The 16,712-nt window shown below is 43.6% G+C and overlaps 1 protein-coding gene across 1 annotated transcript in view; it reads left to right on the top strand.

The window, feature by feature from the left end:
- The first annotated feature begins 705 nt into the window (after positions 1–705).
- Positions 706–16,712, top strand: part of PTPRH (protein tyrosine phosphatase receptor type H) — a 199,538-nt gene continuing 183,531 nt past the window's right edge. The window contains exon 1 of the mRNA XM_075327496.1: positions 706–931. Coding sequence (XP_075183611.1) covers positions 878–931 — 54 coding nt within the window. The 5' untranslated portion in view covers positions 706–877. The remainder of the gene's footprint in view (positions 932–16,712) is intronic.

Raw genomic sequence — 16,712 nt, 5'->3', positions numbered from 1 at the left:
TCTCTCTCTCTTCTTTCTGTCTCTTCTCTCTCTTTTCTCTCCCTCTTCTCTCTCTCTTCTCTTTCTCTCTCTTCTCTTTCTCTTTGTCTCTTCCCTCTCTTCTCTCTCTGTCCCTCTCTCTCTTTCTCGTCTCTCTCTCTCCTTCCCCCATAGCAAATAACATTTGGCCTGAAGGGAATGAGACGAATCAATTTTTTTACCGGTAGCAAAAAAATGATGTGTAAATGAAAGAGGCCTAAACTGTCTATGCGTCATGTATGGTATTGCAGCTCATCCTATGCAATTTACTGGAGCCGCAATACCACTCACAACCTGAAAACAGGTGTGGCGCTGTTTTGGGAAGAATGCAGTCATGTTTTAACCCCTATAATGATAATAGCAGGTTATCACATGACAGCGAGAGGGAAGCAAGGCTCACACATAGAGGGAAGTATGTGAGACACCTGCAGCGGGGTGTGCTCCTTGTAACACACCTTGAGGTCTTACTTTATCCGCACTTGTATTTGGAATCAGGACAAGTGCTATTTGTAGTTGAGCTGTGTTTGCTAACTGAAGTCAGTTAACTCAGTGTAGGATGCAACTTCCTACTGTGCAAAGGGAGGTGGCCATTCAAATAGAAGAATAAAAGGTTAAAGTCCTGCCTTGGAGAGAGGAGGGGAATTGTGTGGCTGCGGCTGCTATGTGCCATTTCACTGTCTCACTTCCCTGTTGCTCTAAAAGTACAAAGATCTGACAAGTCCCAACTTCATTCTGAGTGACAATGAGAAAGTGAGGGGAAGGAGAGCTGTGACATCTGGAGTCCTAGCCCAGCAGGTGCAGCCGGAGCCCCCTGGGGACCGCTCAGGTGTTCTGTCCAAACCAGAATCTCAATGCCCCAATGGCGCTTCACTACATCATCCCGGGGCGAAACAACCTGCCATCGCTGCTACTGGTGAGTACTGAGGAATTCCTCAAAATCTGGAGCTGCTGGAACTTTTAGTCCCACAGTAACTTTTCAATAATGATGTGTATATATACAAACTGTGCAAAATATCGCTAAATCGTGCATACTGTATATATACGAACTGTTTGCGGTGCGAAATATCGCCAAAATGGTGTATACTGTATATTTACGCCATTTACCTTCTATTGATAAACCTTCTTGTCATTTGTTGGCGTATGGTGAAACACTGTGTAAGCATATGAGGGCAAAAAAGTCATATCAGCGACTGTTCTGCCAAAACCGCAGGCATTTTCTAAGCGGATGACGTCCAAAAGTCATAATGTCGATTAGATTACATGTTTATATGAATATATGCAGTAGGACAAGGCAGGGGTCCCTGTTATTTATTACCTTGAGACCCACATTTATATTCAGCTATGAGAGACGGTAATGAACCATATTGTATGGAAAGAAATCTCAGCAGCTTGTATTCGTTAGGCTACAGTTCACATAAGTATTTTATGCTGGTTTTTTTTCTGGCTGTATATTCTTGCAGTGCAAAAAAACAGAGCATCCTACAGTGCAGTTAAAGTAGGATTTATAGAAAACTTATGCCCACGTGTATGTATGTATGTGTATATATATATATATATATATATATATATATATATATATATATATATATATATATATATATATATATATATATCTATATAATATATATATAATTTTTTTTTTATTTTTTTTGCACTGCAAGTAAAAATTTCCAAGTTCTTTTTTTTTTTTTTAAACAGTAATGGCATGACTGCTGCTTATTCAATGAGAAAACACCTTAAAGAGTAATAATGCCATTAATGCCCATAATCAAGTATTATTGTCCTGAGTTCTAGCCCTTTAAATAAGGCCTAGAATCAAGTAATGTTGTCCTGAGTGCCCGTCCTTTATTAATGCCCAGAATCGAGTAATATTGTCTTGTCTTGTATGCTATCAGTGTTATTCCTGATGGCTTATTGATTATATGCTATGTGACTGTTCTCATGTCCGTTTTGTTGGCTCCCCGATGGTCGGCATGAAAACACTGGTGACGTCCTTTTCTGGCATGGTTTGAGGACCAGTATTGACCATTAAAGCAAATGTGTGCTGTCCGTTTTGCACAAGTGCGGGAAATCTCCATCAGTTTTTATTTTTGCATATGAGAAAAAATTGATGATTCTCTAAACGTAAAACCAACAAGTCTGATCCAACATACTGATGGTTTTTTTTTGCGGATAGGAAAAATCACTGAGCGAATTCAGCCTAAATGCGGTCATGAGTATATTGAGCTATAGAAGTGTAACTTATTATTTATCACAGTCAAAATAGTTTTCCAAAGTGTCCAAGAAATAGAAAAAATCACTTTGTGCCAAAAAAATTAAAAAAGTAACATGCATATATACATTTCTATGAATTGCCCTGTGTGCCGCTTTCATTTCTGTTTTCAGTTCCTTCTTTAATCTTTGTTTCTTCTCATCAAGAGCTTCATCTGTATGTTATACTATGTGATATCTATAATGTAATTCTTTATAGGTACAAGTTCAATAGGTGCACAAATATAATTGAGAGAGTAGATCCAATTTTCCTATTCACATAATGATATTGCCCGATGAGTAAGTCACATCCTCCAGAGAGGTGCAGAAATAGGAAATGAAGTTACCGAGAGGACATTGAGACAGATTTGTCCATAATGAGGCACTATTAAGCCATTATTTTAAAGGGGTTGTCCACTACTTATACATTGATGGCTTATCCTTAGAAGAGGTCATCAATGTCTGATCAGCCGGGGTCCGACACCCCGCACTCCCGCCACTCAGCTGTTCTCGGCCCTGGTGTCGCAGGCGGGGAGGACGCCGTCGCTGCTGCGCTCTCGCTAACGCTCGGGTCCGGCGCTGCTGCTCGGTGGCTCGAGCGGTGGGCCGGATCCGGGGACTCGAGCCGCGCTCCTCACCCGTGAGTGAAAGGGGTGGTTGGTTTGGGGGATTTAGTCCGTGACGCCACCCACGGGTTGTGGTGAAGATGGGCACCACCGCTGCTGGTGACGGGGATCCCGGGAGCGATGGTAGGGAGCAGCTGGGATGTTGTTTTCCCCCTCCGTGGGTAGGGGTCGGTGGTCCCGGGGCCCGGTGATGTGACGGGGAGGCAGGGTCAGTGAGGTGCAGGGTTGCAGGGACAGCTCGGCGCGGTGCCGGATGGCATGGGTGTACTCACTCAGTAAGAAATATACAAAGTCCTCAGTAAACCAAACGGCTGGATGGACGGGTCCCGCAGCCGTCTGCTGTGTCTCTCCCCGGACAGGTGATGGCGGCTGTCTTTCCCTGCACCTTGATGTTCTCGTTGACTACTATGGATTCCCAACGGTAGTCCGCTCCCCGGTGTATGGGTACCAGAGGAGCCCCTTTGCCCGCAGGCGCTGGCCCTTGGGTCTCTAGCCTTAGGTGGTAGCTGTATACCCTCACGGTGTGGGCGGTTGCCTTCAATCGGGACTTTTGCTGTTAGGAAACCCCTGGGGTTCCGGTCACATTCGGATTTGACTATTGTCAGCGGCTCCAAGCCTGGTCGGGGTCCGATGGCCCTGCCTGTGTGTGCTGTCTTCACTTCGCTCCCCGGTTGGTACCGGCGGGCCAACGCCCGACCCCGGTCCTACGGTTCCGCGTTGCTTTACCACTCCTGCAGACGGCCTCCACCGTCTGCCAACCTTGCTGTCAGTGCCTGAGCCACAAACCCAGACACCCAAGTGCCCACTCCTCTCACTTCAAACTCCAAACTCTATCTGTCACTTTTCCCGCCACCAGGCCTCGGTGGGTGGGGCCAACCGCTTGGCTCCGCCCCACCTGGTGTGGACATCAGACACTGGAGGGAGGCAACAAGGGTTTTGTGTTTGGCTGGTGTCCCTGTCTAATGGGGGTGGGGGTGTTTGTGTGTTATCTGTGACGACCTGGCTAGTTCTGCTGCACTGCCAGCTAGTCCTGGCTAGCTGGCAGTGCAGCAGGCAGCCGGAAATGCTCAGTTCCGGAGCCGCTCTGTCTTCTGATAGTTGCCGCGGCTAGGCATTGTACATACACCTCACATTTAGATCAATAGGATGCGGATGTGTAGTACCTGGCAGCGACCACTATCAGAAACTGAGCATTTCTGGCTACCTGATTCCGCTCCCGGGAATAGCTGATCGACAAGGTTGCGGGGTGTTGGACTCCAGCCGATCAGACATTGATGACCTACTTAAGAATAGGCCATCAGTGTAAAAGTAGAGGACAACCTCTTTTAAGCAAGGTCTGTAATAATGCCACCTGGTGTATTTAGGCGTTACACCCCTACCCACCCTGTTGTCTCAGGTGCCCCATTTTTTTTTGAGTGACATAACTCCTTCTTTAGATATGCACTTAATTGTCAAAAATGTGACTTGACCTGGGAGTAAAGTCAACATTAAAACTGATTCTACATCTGCAATAAATCTGAATGAGTTAACTAGTAGATTTCCCAGGGCTTTGCAACCTCTGTTCACTTTTTTTTTGTCAAGGAGTTTTTGTTATGCAATATCTGTATTACTCTGCATTATGAGACTAATGACAGATTCAGGACTTGAGTCATTTCCATTCTTGACTCTCTATATTAAATGTGTTCCTTTCCGTTGGCAGTCGTAGGGTTAATGTCAGTATTCCTTGCCAGCTCAGTTGTTTTCCGGTTTGGGACCACTGTTCATCCCTTTTTTATACACACTGCTACCAGCAATGCGTTCCGGTTATTCTCTCATTTGGATGCTTGGCCTGGAGGTGGAAGGAGCTGGCGGAGCTCTTTTGAAGTTACTGTGGTGGCTGCAGTCTTGGTGCTGACTGCAGCAATCTGTTGTGGTGTTCCCCCTGTCTGTCTTCCTTCCCTGGTGTGGTGTTTCAGTGCAGCGGTGGGGCTAGCATCCCTCACCTGCCCCCTCACTAGGCAGGGCTTATTGCAGGGTCTCTCGGGGATTAAGTTTCCTGCTTGTCGACAGGTGAGGAACCGGTATAGAGACTGGCTAGGAGTGTAGGGTACAGCAGCAGGTAAGTGGAGGAGGTATCTATCTTCCCTCCCCCTAGCAGTAGGACCCACCGTTGTTAAAGTGTCCCCGGTGTACCCCTTGTTTGTCATGGTGTTACCCCTGTTAAATTGTGTGTTTTTAGGCTCACCTCACATCAGTGGTATTTTGCTGCAAAACCGGATCCGTTAAAAATGCGTTTCAGCTCCATTCATTTCCAAATAGAATCGTGGCAAGCTGCGGTCACATGCGGTTGCGTGCGTCATACACAACTGCATGTGACCGCATGTTGGCGCGATTCCTTTGGAAAAGAATGGAACTGAAACAAATGTGTAACGGATACGGTTTTGTTGCAAAATACCACTGATGTGAGGTGAGCCTTACTTCATGCCGTACCTTCCCTAAGTCCGAGTCATGATACTATAACCTATACACGACGTGTGAACATAGCGTAACAAGTCATGTTTATTTGGAGTAACTCGAAAGGGTCACTTTTTAGGACTATCGTAAGTAGCTTCAAAAAGTCTTAGCAGTGGGATAAGTATAACTCATACTGGTGTTGGGGTTACATTACTGCCCTAACGTAACTTGAAGTTACTGGGTCCAGAGGGTTCAGGTATTCTGACAGATGAGCCACGAGAAACACAAGACTCTTCTTTACTCAAGTTCTACAGTTGTATACTTTGATAAGTAATTACAGTTTGTCTGAGGGCAACTAATTCCTTAAATCCACACCACCAATATAATATATATATCAATTCCTTATTGGGAACCATAAAGTTTCCTTATGTTTTCAGTATTGTGACATATGGTATTCATATGGAGGTAAAAAATAAAGTTGTGCCATTCTTCATTGGACTCTATGCACCCGACAGTTTTTGGCATCCATGACTGGTTTACATCAGAGTATTCTCTTACAACTGTAGAAAAAGGCACAGATGCCTACATATTTAGGCTGGGGACAAATGAGTATGCAAAAAAGTGATGATTTTTCATCCGTATGAGATCCATGTGTCCATTTTGCACATTTGTACGGTATAATTTTTTTACATTAACAATCTAGTAAATAATAAAAGGTCAAATCCAGTTTCCTATCTTAATAATTATAATGGATCCATAAAAAAATGCTTGATATATGAATGGTAACCCATATGTGATCTGGTTTTTATACACCCATTTACTTCTAATGCCAAACTTGATTTGCAAAACGAAGAGAACAGGACATGCCCTGAGTCTCATGGATTAGGTCCACACACAGATATGTTTATGGGTAAATGAAAACTCAATGGGTCAATGCTCTAGCCATTAAAAATAGGGATATCATATAGAAATGTGGCTTGGATCTGTGTACTCTAACATACAGAGACATGGGGCAATACTCCTGGTCCTCCTGGTATACAGTATACCTTCAATGGACGTAAACTGATTAACAAAATAGTAACAATGTTTTGAAGTTTTGACTTTCAGGCTCCATATCTCACCATCCACTACAGCTTTGAACGTCAGACTATTTTAATTTTATAGACAATCATTTTGGCTATCTCATACATAAATTTGACTTGCAATATTTAGCATATGATTAGTTACACAGATTCTCGTCATGTCACTGCATTGTTACTGTTTTGTTCCTGGTAGTGGAAAAATCTTTTTCTTCCTGTACACTACAAATTTCCACCTGTTCTCACATTCCCTAATAGCTCAGTGTGTTATTAGGTTGATTCTCAAGTGAAAGGTCACTGGTTCAAATTGAGAAGCAGCCATGAAGATAATTTCCCAAGAAAAGAGAAACAGCATCATCCAGCTCATCGATAGCGGTCTCTCGGCCAAGAAAATTGTCAACCTGGATCATGTGAGGCCATAACAGTTAGAAGAATAAGAAATGAAGTCAATCCATCCATTCAAAAGCCAAGAGGTGACGTCCAGGTAAAATATCGAAGTTAACAAGTCGTTCATCACAAGGTCTATCAGATTTGGTGCGACAAACACGACAGTAGAGGCGGCTCATATGCTTCATAATAGTGAGATCACAAACGTCCAGGCAAGCACCGTGCGACGCATGTTACACGAGTCTGGAAGGGTGGCTCGAAAAAAGGTGAAAAAGCCTCAACTTCAATATTTGTCATAAGAAGCGTTGGCTCTAGTTTGCAAAATAAGTACAAAAAGTGGACAGTAGAAGATTGAAAATGGGTGATTTGGAGAGATGAGTTGAAAGTCAATAAACTAGTCTCTTATGGGGGCAAATGCGTTTGGAAGAAACAAGGGGGGGAAGGGGCTTATTTATCGAGAAATTGAAGGAACTGTAAAGTTTGGTGGAGGAAGCCTAATGATATGGGGTTGTTGTTTAACAGTCAAATACATTGGACACTTGACCAGGATCGATGGTGGTCTTAATGTTGAGCTATATGTGAGAATCCTACAAGACAAGTTACTTCATACACTCGAGTACTATGGGTATGAAAAGGATGACATAGTGTTCCAGCAGGACAATGACCCGAAGCATACGGCGAGATTGGGGAAGAATTGGTTCAATGACAATGAAGTAGAGGAGCTGGATTGTTCCCAGACCTCAACCCAATCCAACACTTTTGGGAAGGGTTGAAGACAAAGCTATATACATATATACATCCCCAAGTGAGCGATAAGTATGCACCAACATTGGGAACATGTACAACAGACCTGGGATTAGATTTTGGTCGAGACATGCTTGAATCTGATCATGAGCATGTCCAGAAGGATTCAGGCAGTGCTAAAAGTCAAAGGAGGATGTACAAAATATTAAGAAATTAATAAAAATGTAAATTTTTAGGAGCAAAACAGTAACAATGCAGTGACATGAGAAGAATCTGCATAACTAATCATCTGCTAAATAGTTGCAAGTCAAATTTATGTGTGAGAGAGCCAAGATGATTGTCTATAAAATGAATGTAGTCTCAAACACACAGCTGTAGTGGATGATGAGATATAAAGCCTGAAAGTCAAAAGTTCAAAACATGGTTACCCTTTATGCTCGTCTGAGTACATTATAAATTAAGGGTGAAAAGATCTTAAACATTTGTACCACTTATCCATCATAAAGTTTACAATTAAGTGAAACATGAATATACATATACTAGCTGGTTAGTACAGCATTCACACAAGTTCTAAACCTCAGTCTTCCATAGGAAATGCTGCAAAGGAAAAGATATATTCCCCAACCCGTCCTCGGCATGCAAGAGTTGAAATGGGTTTTTCCCATTTCAGGACATATGGACTTTCTAGATTTGGATCCTCCAAATAGGAACCTCCAGCAATATTATCACTCTCATAGGCTACATCTATCTTAGTGATTTGCACGTTTCTGGCCACTTTAGAACAAGATTGCAATAACTGGGTTTAGGTGGAGCATCCGCCCTGAAGGCATTCATGTGCGGGCACTGCTATTATGTGTTACGCCTTGATATCTTGATATGTCGGCTGTCAGATTCTATAAATTCTGACACCAGATATTATTTGCCCATGGGAATTTGTAAGCCGTAGGTGTCCTGTATAAGTATTAACTATCTAAAGAGTAGACATTTCTGAGCTTCTTAATGCAAGTCCTTAAAGGGGTCTTTGAAATAAAATGATTTTCTATACTCGCCCGTCTTTGGCGCTGCTGTCACTTGTATCTGGGCCCGCTCATTATGCTCATAAATATTCACTGGACCCAGAAGCATCAGCATTGTCGGATACAGGTGAGTATAGATGTTCCTGCTGTCCGTGTGCTATCGGAGACAGTGCGCGCACACATATGCATCCACACCACGGACCATGAAAAAATGTGCATTTTTATCACTTGTGTGAAGGGGACCTTAGGGTAATACTTGGTGTACCCTATCCGAAGGCTTACCTAGGGGCTTGGTGGTTGTTGCTGTTGATTAGGAGCACTTGGGGGCAGGGTTTTAATTTTACTTAGCATTGTTCATGTTCATCACTTTGATTCTGGATTTGTATCTTTCCATGTTCTCCCCATATTTGTGTAGTGCTTTTCATCCCACATTCCAAAAATCTAAGAAATTAATTGGCTTTATATAAAATTGTCCCTAGCGTGTGCTCGTCTTACACAGGGGAATTACCGTAGATTGTCATCATTTTTAGCAGTCTCTGTTGCCAGTGGAACAATTTCTATACAACTATGCAGAATATGGTGGAGGTATGTAAGCAACATAACTTAAAAAAAAGTGTTAAAAATGGTCAAACCTATATGTTTGGTGTCAAAAAATGATTTGCCTGACAAATGTTGCCATTGTAATAGGCAGGAGGTAAGATACTTATTTTGCGGTTTTTATCCAGTGAATGAGCACCGAGAGTCTACGGTATATACTGTAAGTCACGTGAGATCTGGAACTTTAAGAGCTTGATCATTGCAGAAATGTAGCACACAGATCTCATGTGTCACAAGGGAAAACTGAGCAGAATAAGAGAAAAGACAAAGGCCGTCTTCATATAGAGTACTGAGGCTTGTGTGTGAGCGCGCACCACCGTAGCATCATTTCACCCACAGAGGTCTTGGACGCCACTCCTCATCTCATGAAGAACTTTTGCCCTTTCAACCATATTCTTATACAAATATTTTATGATGATCAAAAGGATTTTCCTAAGATATCACATCAGGAATTAATGTAGTTAGATATATTCTAGAGGGGAATAAACCATCCAGTTTGACTTTCATGTCTCCAAAAGTTGGCTGTCTTAGAAGTGGATCCTGGCCAAACGGTAGACTATGAAGCACAACTGTCTTCAAATGTTCTCTTGTATTGAAATAGATGTAAGGTCTACATATTGTAGGTTTTTTGTTAGTTTTTCCCTCCAAAAATCTGAACAGCTTATTAGCTAGCCATACTTTGAAGTCAGCGGATATTATGGAAAATTCAATTTGGTCACCAAATCCCAGCAGAACACAACTTTCTGCTAACCATTTGTTTTTAAGTGGTTCACTGCCTGTAGTCTGAGTTTTTGGTATTTTCCCTTGAAATATCTAAATATGACGTATTGACAGGTATGGTCATCATGAAACAAAAGGCTCCATCAATATGAAGAACAAGATTTTATGCCAAAAACATAGGGCACATAGTTATTAACATAGTAAACCTAAACCGCTATAAATTAAACCAGACCGGCACAAACATTTGCCAAACTTATGCTTTGAGATAGATTGGGTTCATCAAGGTATGCGAAACACTTTTCTCTTTCTTGTACTTCTTTGGTTCATTCAATTTAGACCAAATTTTGCCCCACAATTTTGGTGCAACTTGGAGCAGTTTAGATCCTACCTGTCTTCTTTAAGCTATGCTTACTTTTCTAGACTCTTGTCTGCTGAGCTATAAAAAGTGTCTAAAATTATTAATAAATCATACATGCCATTATTTTAGCGCATTTAAGTAATCCTGATTAAAAAAAAAAAACACAAAAAGAAGTTAAAAGAAGTATCCACTCTGACTCCACTTCAGGGAGAAGCCAACCTGCTGACGCTTCTTCCTATGCTTGATATTTTCTAAAATGATGGGCCTAATTCATTAATGTATTTGTCTACTTTCTGGTGTTTCCCACTTGTTTTTCCTTTTGTCACGCTAGGTACAGGCAAATACCAAGCGGGCAGCGAGACGTAAGGAAAGGGGACCCCTGTGTCTAAAGAAGGGGGAGATAATGACCGCTGACCAAACCTACAGCTGGTCCCTGGGGTCCCTCACCACCCTAGATAAGTTCTTCACTTATGTGCTGGACACCTGACCCTAGGTATCCCTAGTGCGGGGCCCTAAATAGGGAATAGGTGGGATGAGCTCTTCGTCAACCCCACTAAGCACTAAAGGAGGACACATGGGGGGAATCATGAACTACTTATCTACAGATGACTCAGGCAGGAGCTTAGCAACAATAGTACAGAGGAGTACAAGCCACTTGCTTGCAACAAGAGCTAGAATGAACTGAAAAATATCACCAGCACCAGGCCAGGGAAGAAGGGAGTATTAGGCCATGTGCCCACGAGCGCTCGTACCTGCAGATGTATCCGCAGGTACGAGCGCATGTTTCCCGCAGCTGCCCGCCGGCATCCGCAGTTATTTTTAACTGCGAGATTCAAGCGGAATAGCTGCGGGAAACATGCGGACTTTCACGCGATTTACCTGCGGACGTCCCGGCCTCTATCTCCATAGCGGAGGGCCGGGATCTCCGCAAGTAAATCCGCATGAATAATTGACATGCAGTTAGGTGCGGCTGCGGGATCTCCGCAGGAGATTCCGCAGTCGCACTTTCCGCAGCGTGGACACAGACACTCCCCATGTCCCATAGGGTAACATGGGGAGTGTCTGTACATGCTAAAACCTGCGGATTTATCTGGAAAATCCTCAGGTTTTCCGTGGCAAACTCCGCAGCAAAAAGCTCCCGTGGGCACATGGCCTTTAAAGCACCAAGAAAATACTGATGATCAGCAGCTGGGTGGAAGGAGAGCTCCTGCTGAGTCCAAAAGGGAGAGATGAATCCAGCAGGAAAGCTACCTATACCAATGATTACTGACAGCAGGAACAATGGAAAGTCAGGGAGCATTCTGCGCAGCCAAACACTGTGACTTTCTATTGCCAGAAACCACATGACTGTCGGTCACCCATGAAAATTTGCCTTTATTTATTCTTTTAATTTACTCCCATTTTAAATTCTATTTTACCTTTTTGTGTTTTTTTTTTTTTGTTTTTTTTCTTTGTTTGCCCTAGTGAGCAGAGTTTAGGGTTTCCAGATCCATTTGCCTTATTCCTCATTTGCAACTTTTTGAAAAGTCACAAAATTTGTCGCAAACACCAACTTTTTTTTTTGTCATTTTTGGTTAAAGTACAAAATAAAAGCAATTTTTTTTTTTTTTAATTTTGCTCAAAATTCATGATCTGCATGCCCCTTTTTGGAGAATAATTTTGCAAAAAAAAAAAAATGGCAACGAATAATGCAAAGCAAAAAAGAAAAGGTGATTTAAAAAACCCCCGCAAATTATGAATTGGTGCCTATGTTTTCTTTGTAATCCCATAGCTTTTCAGAGTTAAACATTTGTTCGGTGGATAATGATATATAGGAGATAATGCTCAGGGTTACGACATGTTCCCTGTAAGCTTAAAAAAAGAATAAAAAAAAAAACCAAGAAACACAACTTCCCAGATGGGAAGGAACTGCTACAATTCTAATCTTTAGCTTTATACTTAGTCTTTATTCTTTAGGACAAAATAGAGTAAAGCGTACCAAAAACCACAAGCACATTGCTGCATTTACCCCTATAAATATCTTTGTAATATACGTACATGATGCATTTCTGATAAGCAGGTTAATCACATCACGTACAGTTTTTTTCTGCCAATGAAGAAGTTAATTACTCAGCTTTTAAGTATTTGGGAAGTTTCTTTTTCTGCTTCTGGGTAACAGAAATGGTAAACCGGACTGACCGGTTCAGGGTAACCTTACAGTAAAAGTAGGAAGCACAATGAAAAATAGTGAAAGGATAACGTATCCTATGTTAAGTGCCGCTATTAATAACACCTGTCGTACATCACTGCTTTATATGCAATTTCCTTGCTCATGGAGATGAAAGGGTGCTTGTAAATAGGCTCGCGCTCCAATTTTAGGTTGAAGGGGCTGACTATGGTCAGATAAAGAAGTCTGTGTTTTTGCAAAAATACCCTAGCAGCAAGAATTGCTCTATGAATGGTACTGGTTCTTGGCTCTATTGAAGAAATGAGGCTAAATTTTAAAGGGGGTCGACTACTAGGACAAACCCTTCTGATTCCATATTTTTTCCCCAGATAAATAATAAAGCCTATATTCACCTTCCGCACCGAGCTCGCGGTGCCAGGGTGACGTCACGCGAGCTCCGCATTTAATCAGCACTGGCTTCTGTCTCCCCACCTTTGGACCAAATGACAGGAAGTGAGCACAACTGCCGCCTTCACTTCCTGTTGCTTAACTTTTTTAGTCCAAAGGCGGGGAGACAGAAGCCAGAGCTGATTGGACTCGAGGCTCCCTTACCGTCACAACTCCACATGAGCCCGGACACTGCTGGAAGGACTTCGGCATGGGAAGTGAGTATAGGCTTTATTATTTTACCTAGGGGAAACTTTGAATCAGAAGTGGTTGTCCTAGTAGTGGACAACCCCTTTATTTATTTTACTCGCTTACATAGCACCATCACATTCCAGAGCGCTTTATATTCATTATCATTACTGTCCCCATTGGGGCTTACAATGTAAAGTCCCTAACAGTATGTGTCGCGAGAGACACAGACCACGGCAGGGGGGGCTGCTCGGGACGCTCGGATTCGGGTGGTTGCTGTTGCTTGAGTGGCAGCCAGATCCAGGGCTCTTGCAGCAGCCCATTGCCCACAACGGAAATAAAGGGGTTATTTACAGAGGAGAGTTTGTCAGTGACGCTACCCGTGGGTTGCGGTGATTGTTGGTGACACCGCCGCTGCCTTGGTATGGGGTGCCCGGGGCTGATGGAGTGGGGCAGCAGGATGGTATCCCCTCCACGGGTAGGGGAGGTGTAGTCCCAGGGCCCAGGTGTAGGTGGGGTGCTGGGACGCAGTCTGCAGGGCTGGACCGGGTGATACCGGTGTACTCACTGTTTGAATAAAGTCACACAGAGTCCAGATAGTAAACCAAGTGCCGGATACCGGTAGCCTTCGGAGGGGTGTGCTTGGGTCCCGCACACCAGTAGACAGGGCAGGAGCCCTTCCTCCTGCACTTCTGTGTTGTTTGTCTTGTGTGTTGACTAGTCCGCATGAAACGGGGAAAGTCCACTCCTGGTGACTTTTCTGTGGGAGCTGTGGCCCGCGAGATCTGACCCTTGGGATTTTTGCAGGCACTTGCAGATGCCCTATCCTCCGTGTTGGGCTTCCGTCTCGCTCTATCTGGGCTGCTAGTGGGACAAGACATGGAATCTTGTCCCCTGCTGGCTAATTGAAAAGGTGCTTACAGCTGTCCTCGCCCTAGGGTTCAGGTACTGTGCATGGCCTCCGGACCGGATTCCCGCTGTCGGCACCAGTGGGCTACAACCCTGCCCCGGTTCACTTAAGGTCTCCCACGAACGGATCTCCATCACCTGTGGCCCTGCTCTGCCGTCTGCCACCTAGTCAGCTTAAGTAGTCCGGGAGCTACAACCCCCGACTACCACTTCACTCCTCACTTCCACTGTCCAAACTTAACTGGCTGTCTTGTTCCACTGTTGTTCCCTCCCCTCGACACCTCAGGACCCCTAGGTGGGCGTCACCATCTGTCTGGCCCCACCCACTGGTGTGTCCCTATTGTCCTGGGGGGTGACTAGGCTTTTGTGGCTGGTGTATGTACCTGTGTGTGGGATTGTGTTGGAGGGCCAAGGAGGAGGGAATCCTGCACCTGGAGAGGGGTGCAGTCATCTGTGACACCCTGATTTTGTCAGGGCATCACATATGTCTATGGCGTGTGGGAGAAAACTGGAGAAATTGCAGCAAGACTAAATTAACCTGGGGAAAACATATACACTACCTACAGACTTGAACCCCGCACAACAATTCTGCAAGGCTCGAACTTAGTGGAAGTCCGGCGTTAGGCCAAAAAAGACAAACAGCAGAAATACAATGACAAACAAGGGGTATATGGGGGACACTTTAACAACGGTGGTTCCTAGCACTAGTGAGAGAGGGAAGATGAGCACCTACTCCACTTACCTGCCGCTCTACCCTGCTCTCCTAGCAAGTCCCTATTACAGGTTCCTCACCTGTCACCGAGCCAGAACCTGAAGCCCTGAGATAACACTACAATAGTCCCTGGCTAGTGAGTGGACAAGTAAGGGACGCTAGACTCACCCCCTGCACTGAAACAACACACCGGGAAAGGAGGACAAACAGCGGGAAAACACTTCAACAGACTGCTACAGTCAGAACCAAGTCTGCAACCACCACAGCAACTCCAAGAGAGGGTTTCAGCGGCTCCTTCTTCGTCCAAATCAATCAAGAATAACCGGCACTCTCTGCTGGTAGCAGAGGGTATATAAAGGAACTGGGAGTGGTTCAAACCCGAAACACCTGATCAGGAGTCTGAGGATGCTACAAAGCAAACTGACATTAACTCTCTATATGCCAAAAGGAAAGAAAACCACATTTAAATAGCAGAGTCTCACCAGATAAAGTGAGACTCAGACCCAGAACCTGTCACTAATCTCTTACAGCAGAGAGATGACTGTGAAAGCTATGGTGCTGACAAATACGAGACAAAGCCCAGAGACAAAAGGTCTGTTATATGTGTAACAAGGCAAATACCCTATTCTGGACAGCCCCTTTATGCTCCTTGGCTTTTTAATTTGTTTTCCATTTTCCATCGCATTGGTGCCATTCCTCAAAAAATGTGGAATTTAAGTGCATGAAGTCAAGCACCTGTCCATTGGTGCTAATTGGGTTCGGCAGAACTGAAGTGCATAGAGATGAGCTGTAATAATGCAGACAACCTGTGGACATATGTAATTGATGCTGTTCTTGAAAGAATGCTTCCATATTTGTGCAATCAACAATCCCTGTAAAAGTAAGCTGTCATCTGATTCATGCTACTTGAACCGCAGACAGCATGAATCCAGGCCTGGTTACGTAATCAGAACCATTCATAGAGCCGGCAGGGACTAATGGGGTTCCAGGACAGCATCTCCATGCCCTGCTCCAGTCGATTGACCGGTTTCTGCCTCCGTACACACATAGTCAGTAAAGTCCTGGAAGGTGGAGCAGGCAGGATTAAAGTCTGATAGGCAGAGGCTTGGAAAATGCTTTGACACATTCTCTTAAAGGTTGCAACATGACTATATAAACAGTTTCAGCGGCTAGGGTTTGAAACATTGAGAGATTTCCTTTGCTCTATCACCAGGTTTTTGCTATTTAATCTGATAGCAGCATGGTGTAGGGGCAGAGAGCCTGATTCCAGCAATGTCCCTGGGCTGTGTTGTAGTTTCAATAAAATCAGTGTTTTAACAGCAAGAGATTATCACTAGTAGACCAGTCTTTTGCTATGTAGTCCTACTGCTCTATCTAATCTTTTCCTCACTGCTAATTAGCAGCTTTCTCCGTATGCACAGTGTACATAGCAAGTTGCCAATCAGTGCTGTGGGCGTGGTTATACAGGACTCCGCATTCAGAGATCTGCAACAGAGAAAACTGTGATTTTTATCAAAACTGTAGCAAGCAGCACAGTAGATGACACATCCCTGGAATCATGCCCCTATTATATCAATCAAAAATCCCTGATCATGAGCCAGCTTGAACACTCAAAAATAAGGGGATAGTGACTATGACAATAATTTCAAGGTAAAATACTAAATTTTATTAATTAAAATAAAAATCACATTAAAATAACATTTACTGGACAAGAAAGTTCCCTTTAAATTAGCAGCAAGAGTACAGGAAAATAAGGTGCATAGTGTATAGACCAATCAAAAATATTATCCAATAATAAATTAGTAAGTTATTAGTCATTCAAAATGGATATTTTAGAATAATAGAGGGTTCTGAATTACTCCTATTCCCTATCTCCATATATGATAAACTGAATGTGATCAATTAGGAAGTTGAATAGGAGTAATTCAATACCTTAATGGATGGTCTGCTCATCCTGCTTGCCGCTATACCTCAACGAGCGTTTCGTGCAATAGTCTTCCTCCGGGGTCGCTCATTGTTCTCATATTACATAGCAAAAAACTTACAACAGATTCTGTTTAAGGGCTTAAATATGTAGTCTG

This window comes from Anomaloglossus baeobatrachus, chromosome 11, assembly GCF_048569485.1.
Source record: "Anomaloglossus baeobatrachus isolate aAnoBae1 chromosome 11, aAnoBae1.hap1, whole genome shotgun sequence".
Taxonomy (NCBI): Eukaryota; Metazoa; Chordata; class Amphibia; order Anura; family Aromobatidae; genus Anomaloglossus; species Anomaloglossus baeobatrachus.
The sequence above is the reverse complement of the archived record's forward strand: the minus strand, read 5'-3'. Positions and strand labels throughout refer to the sequence as shown.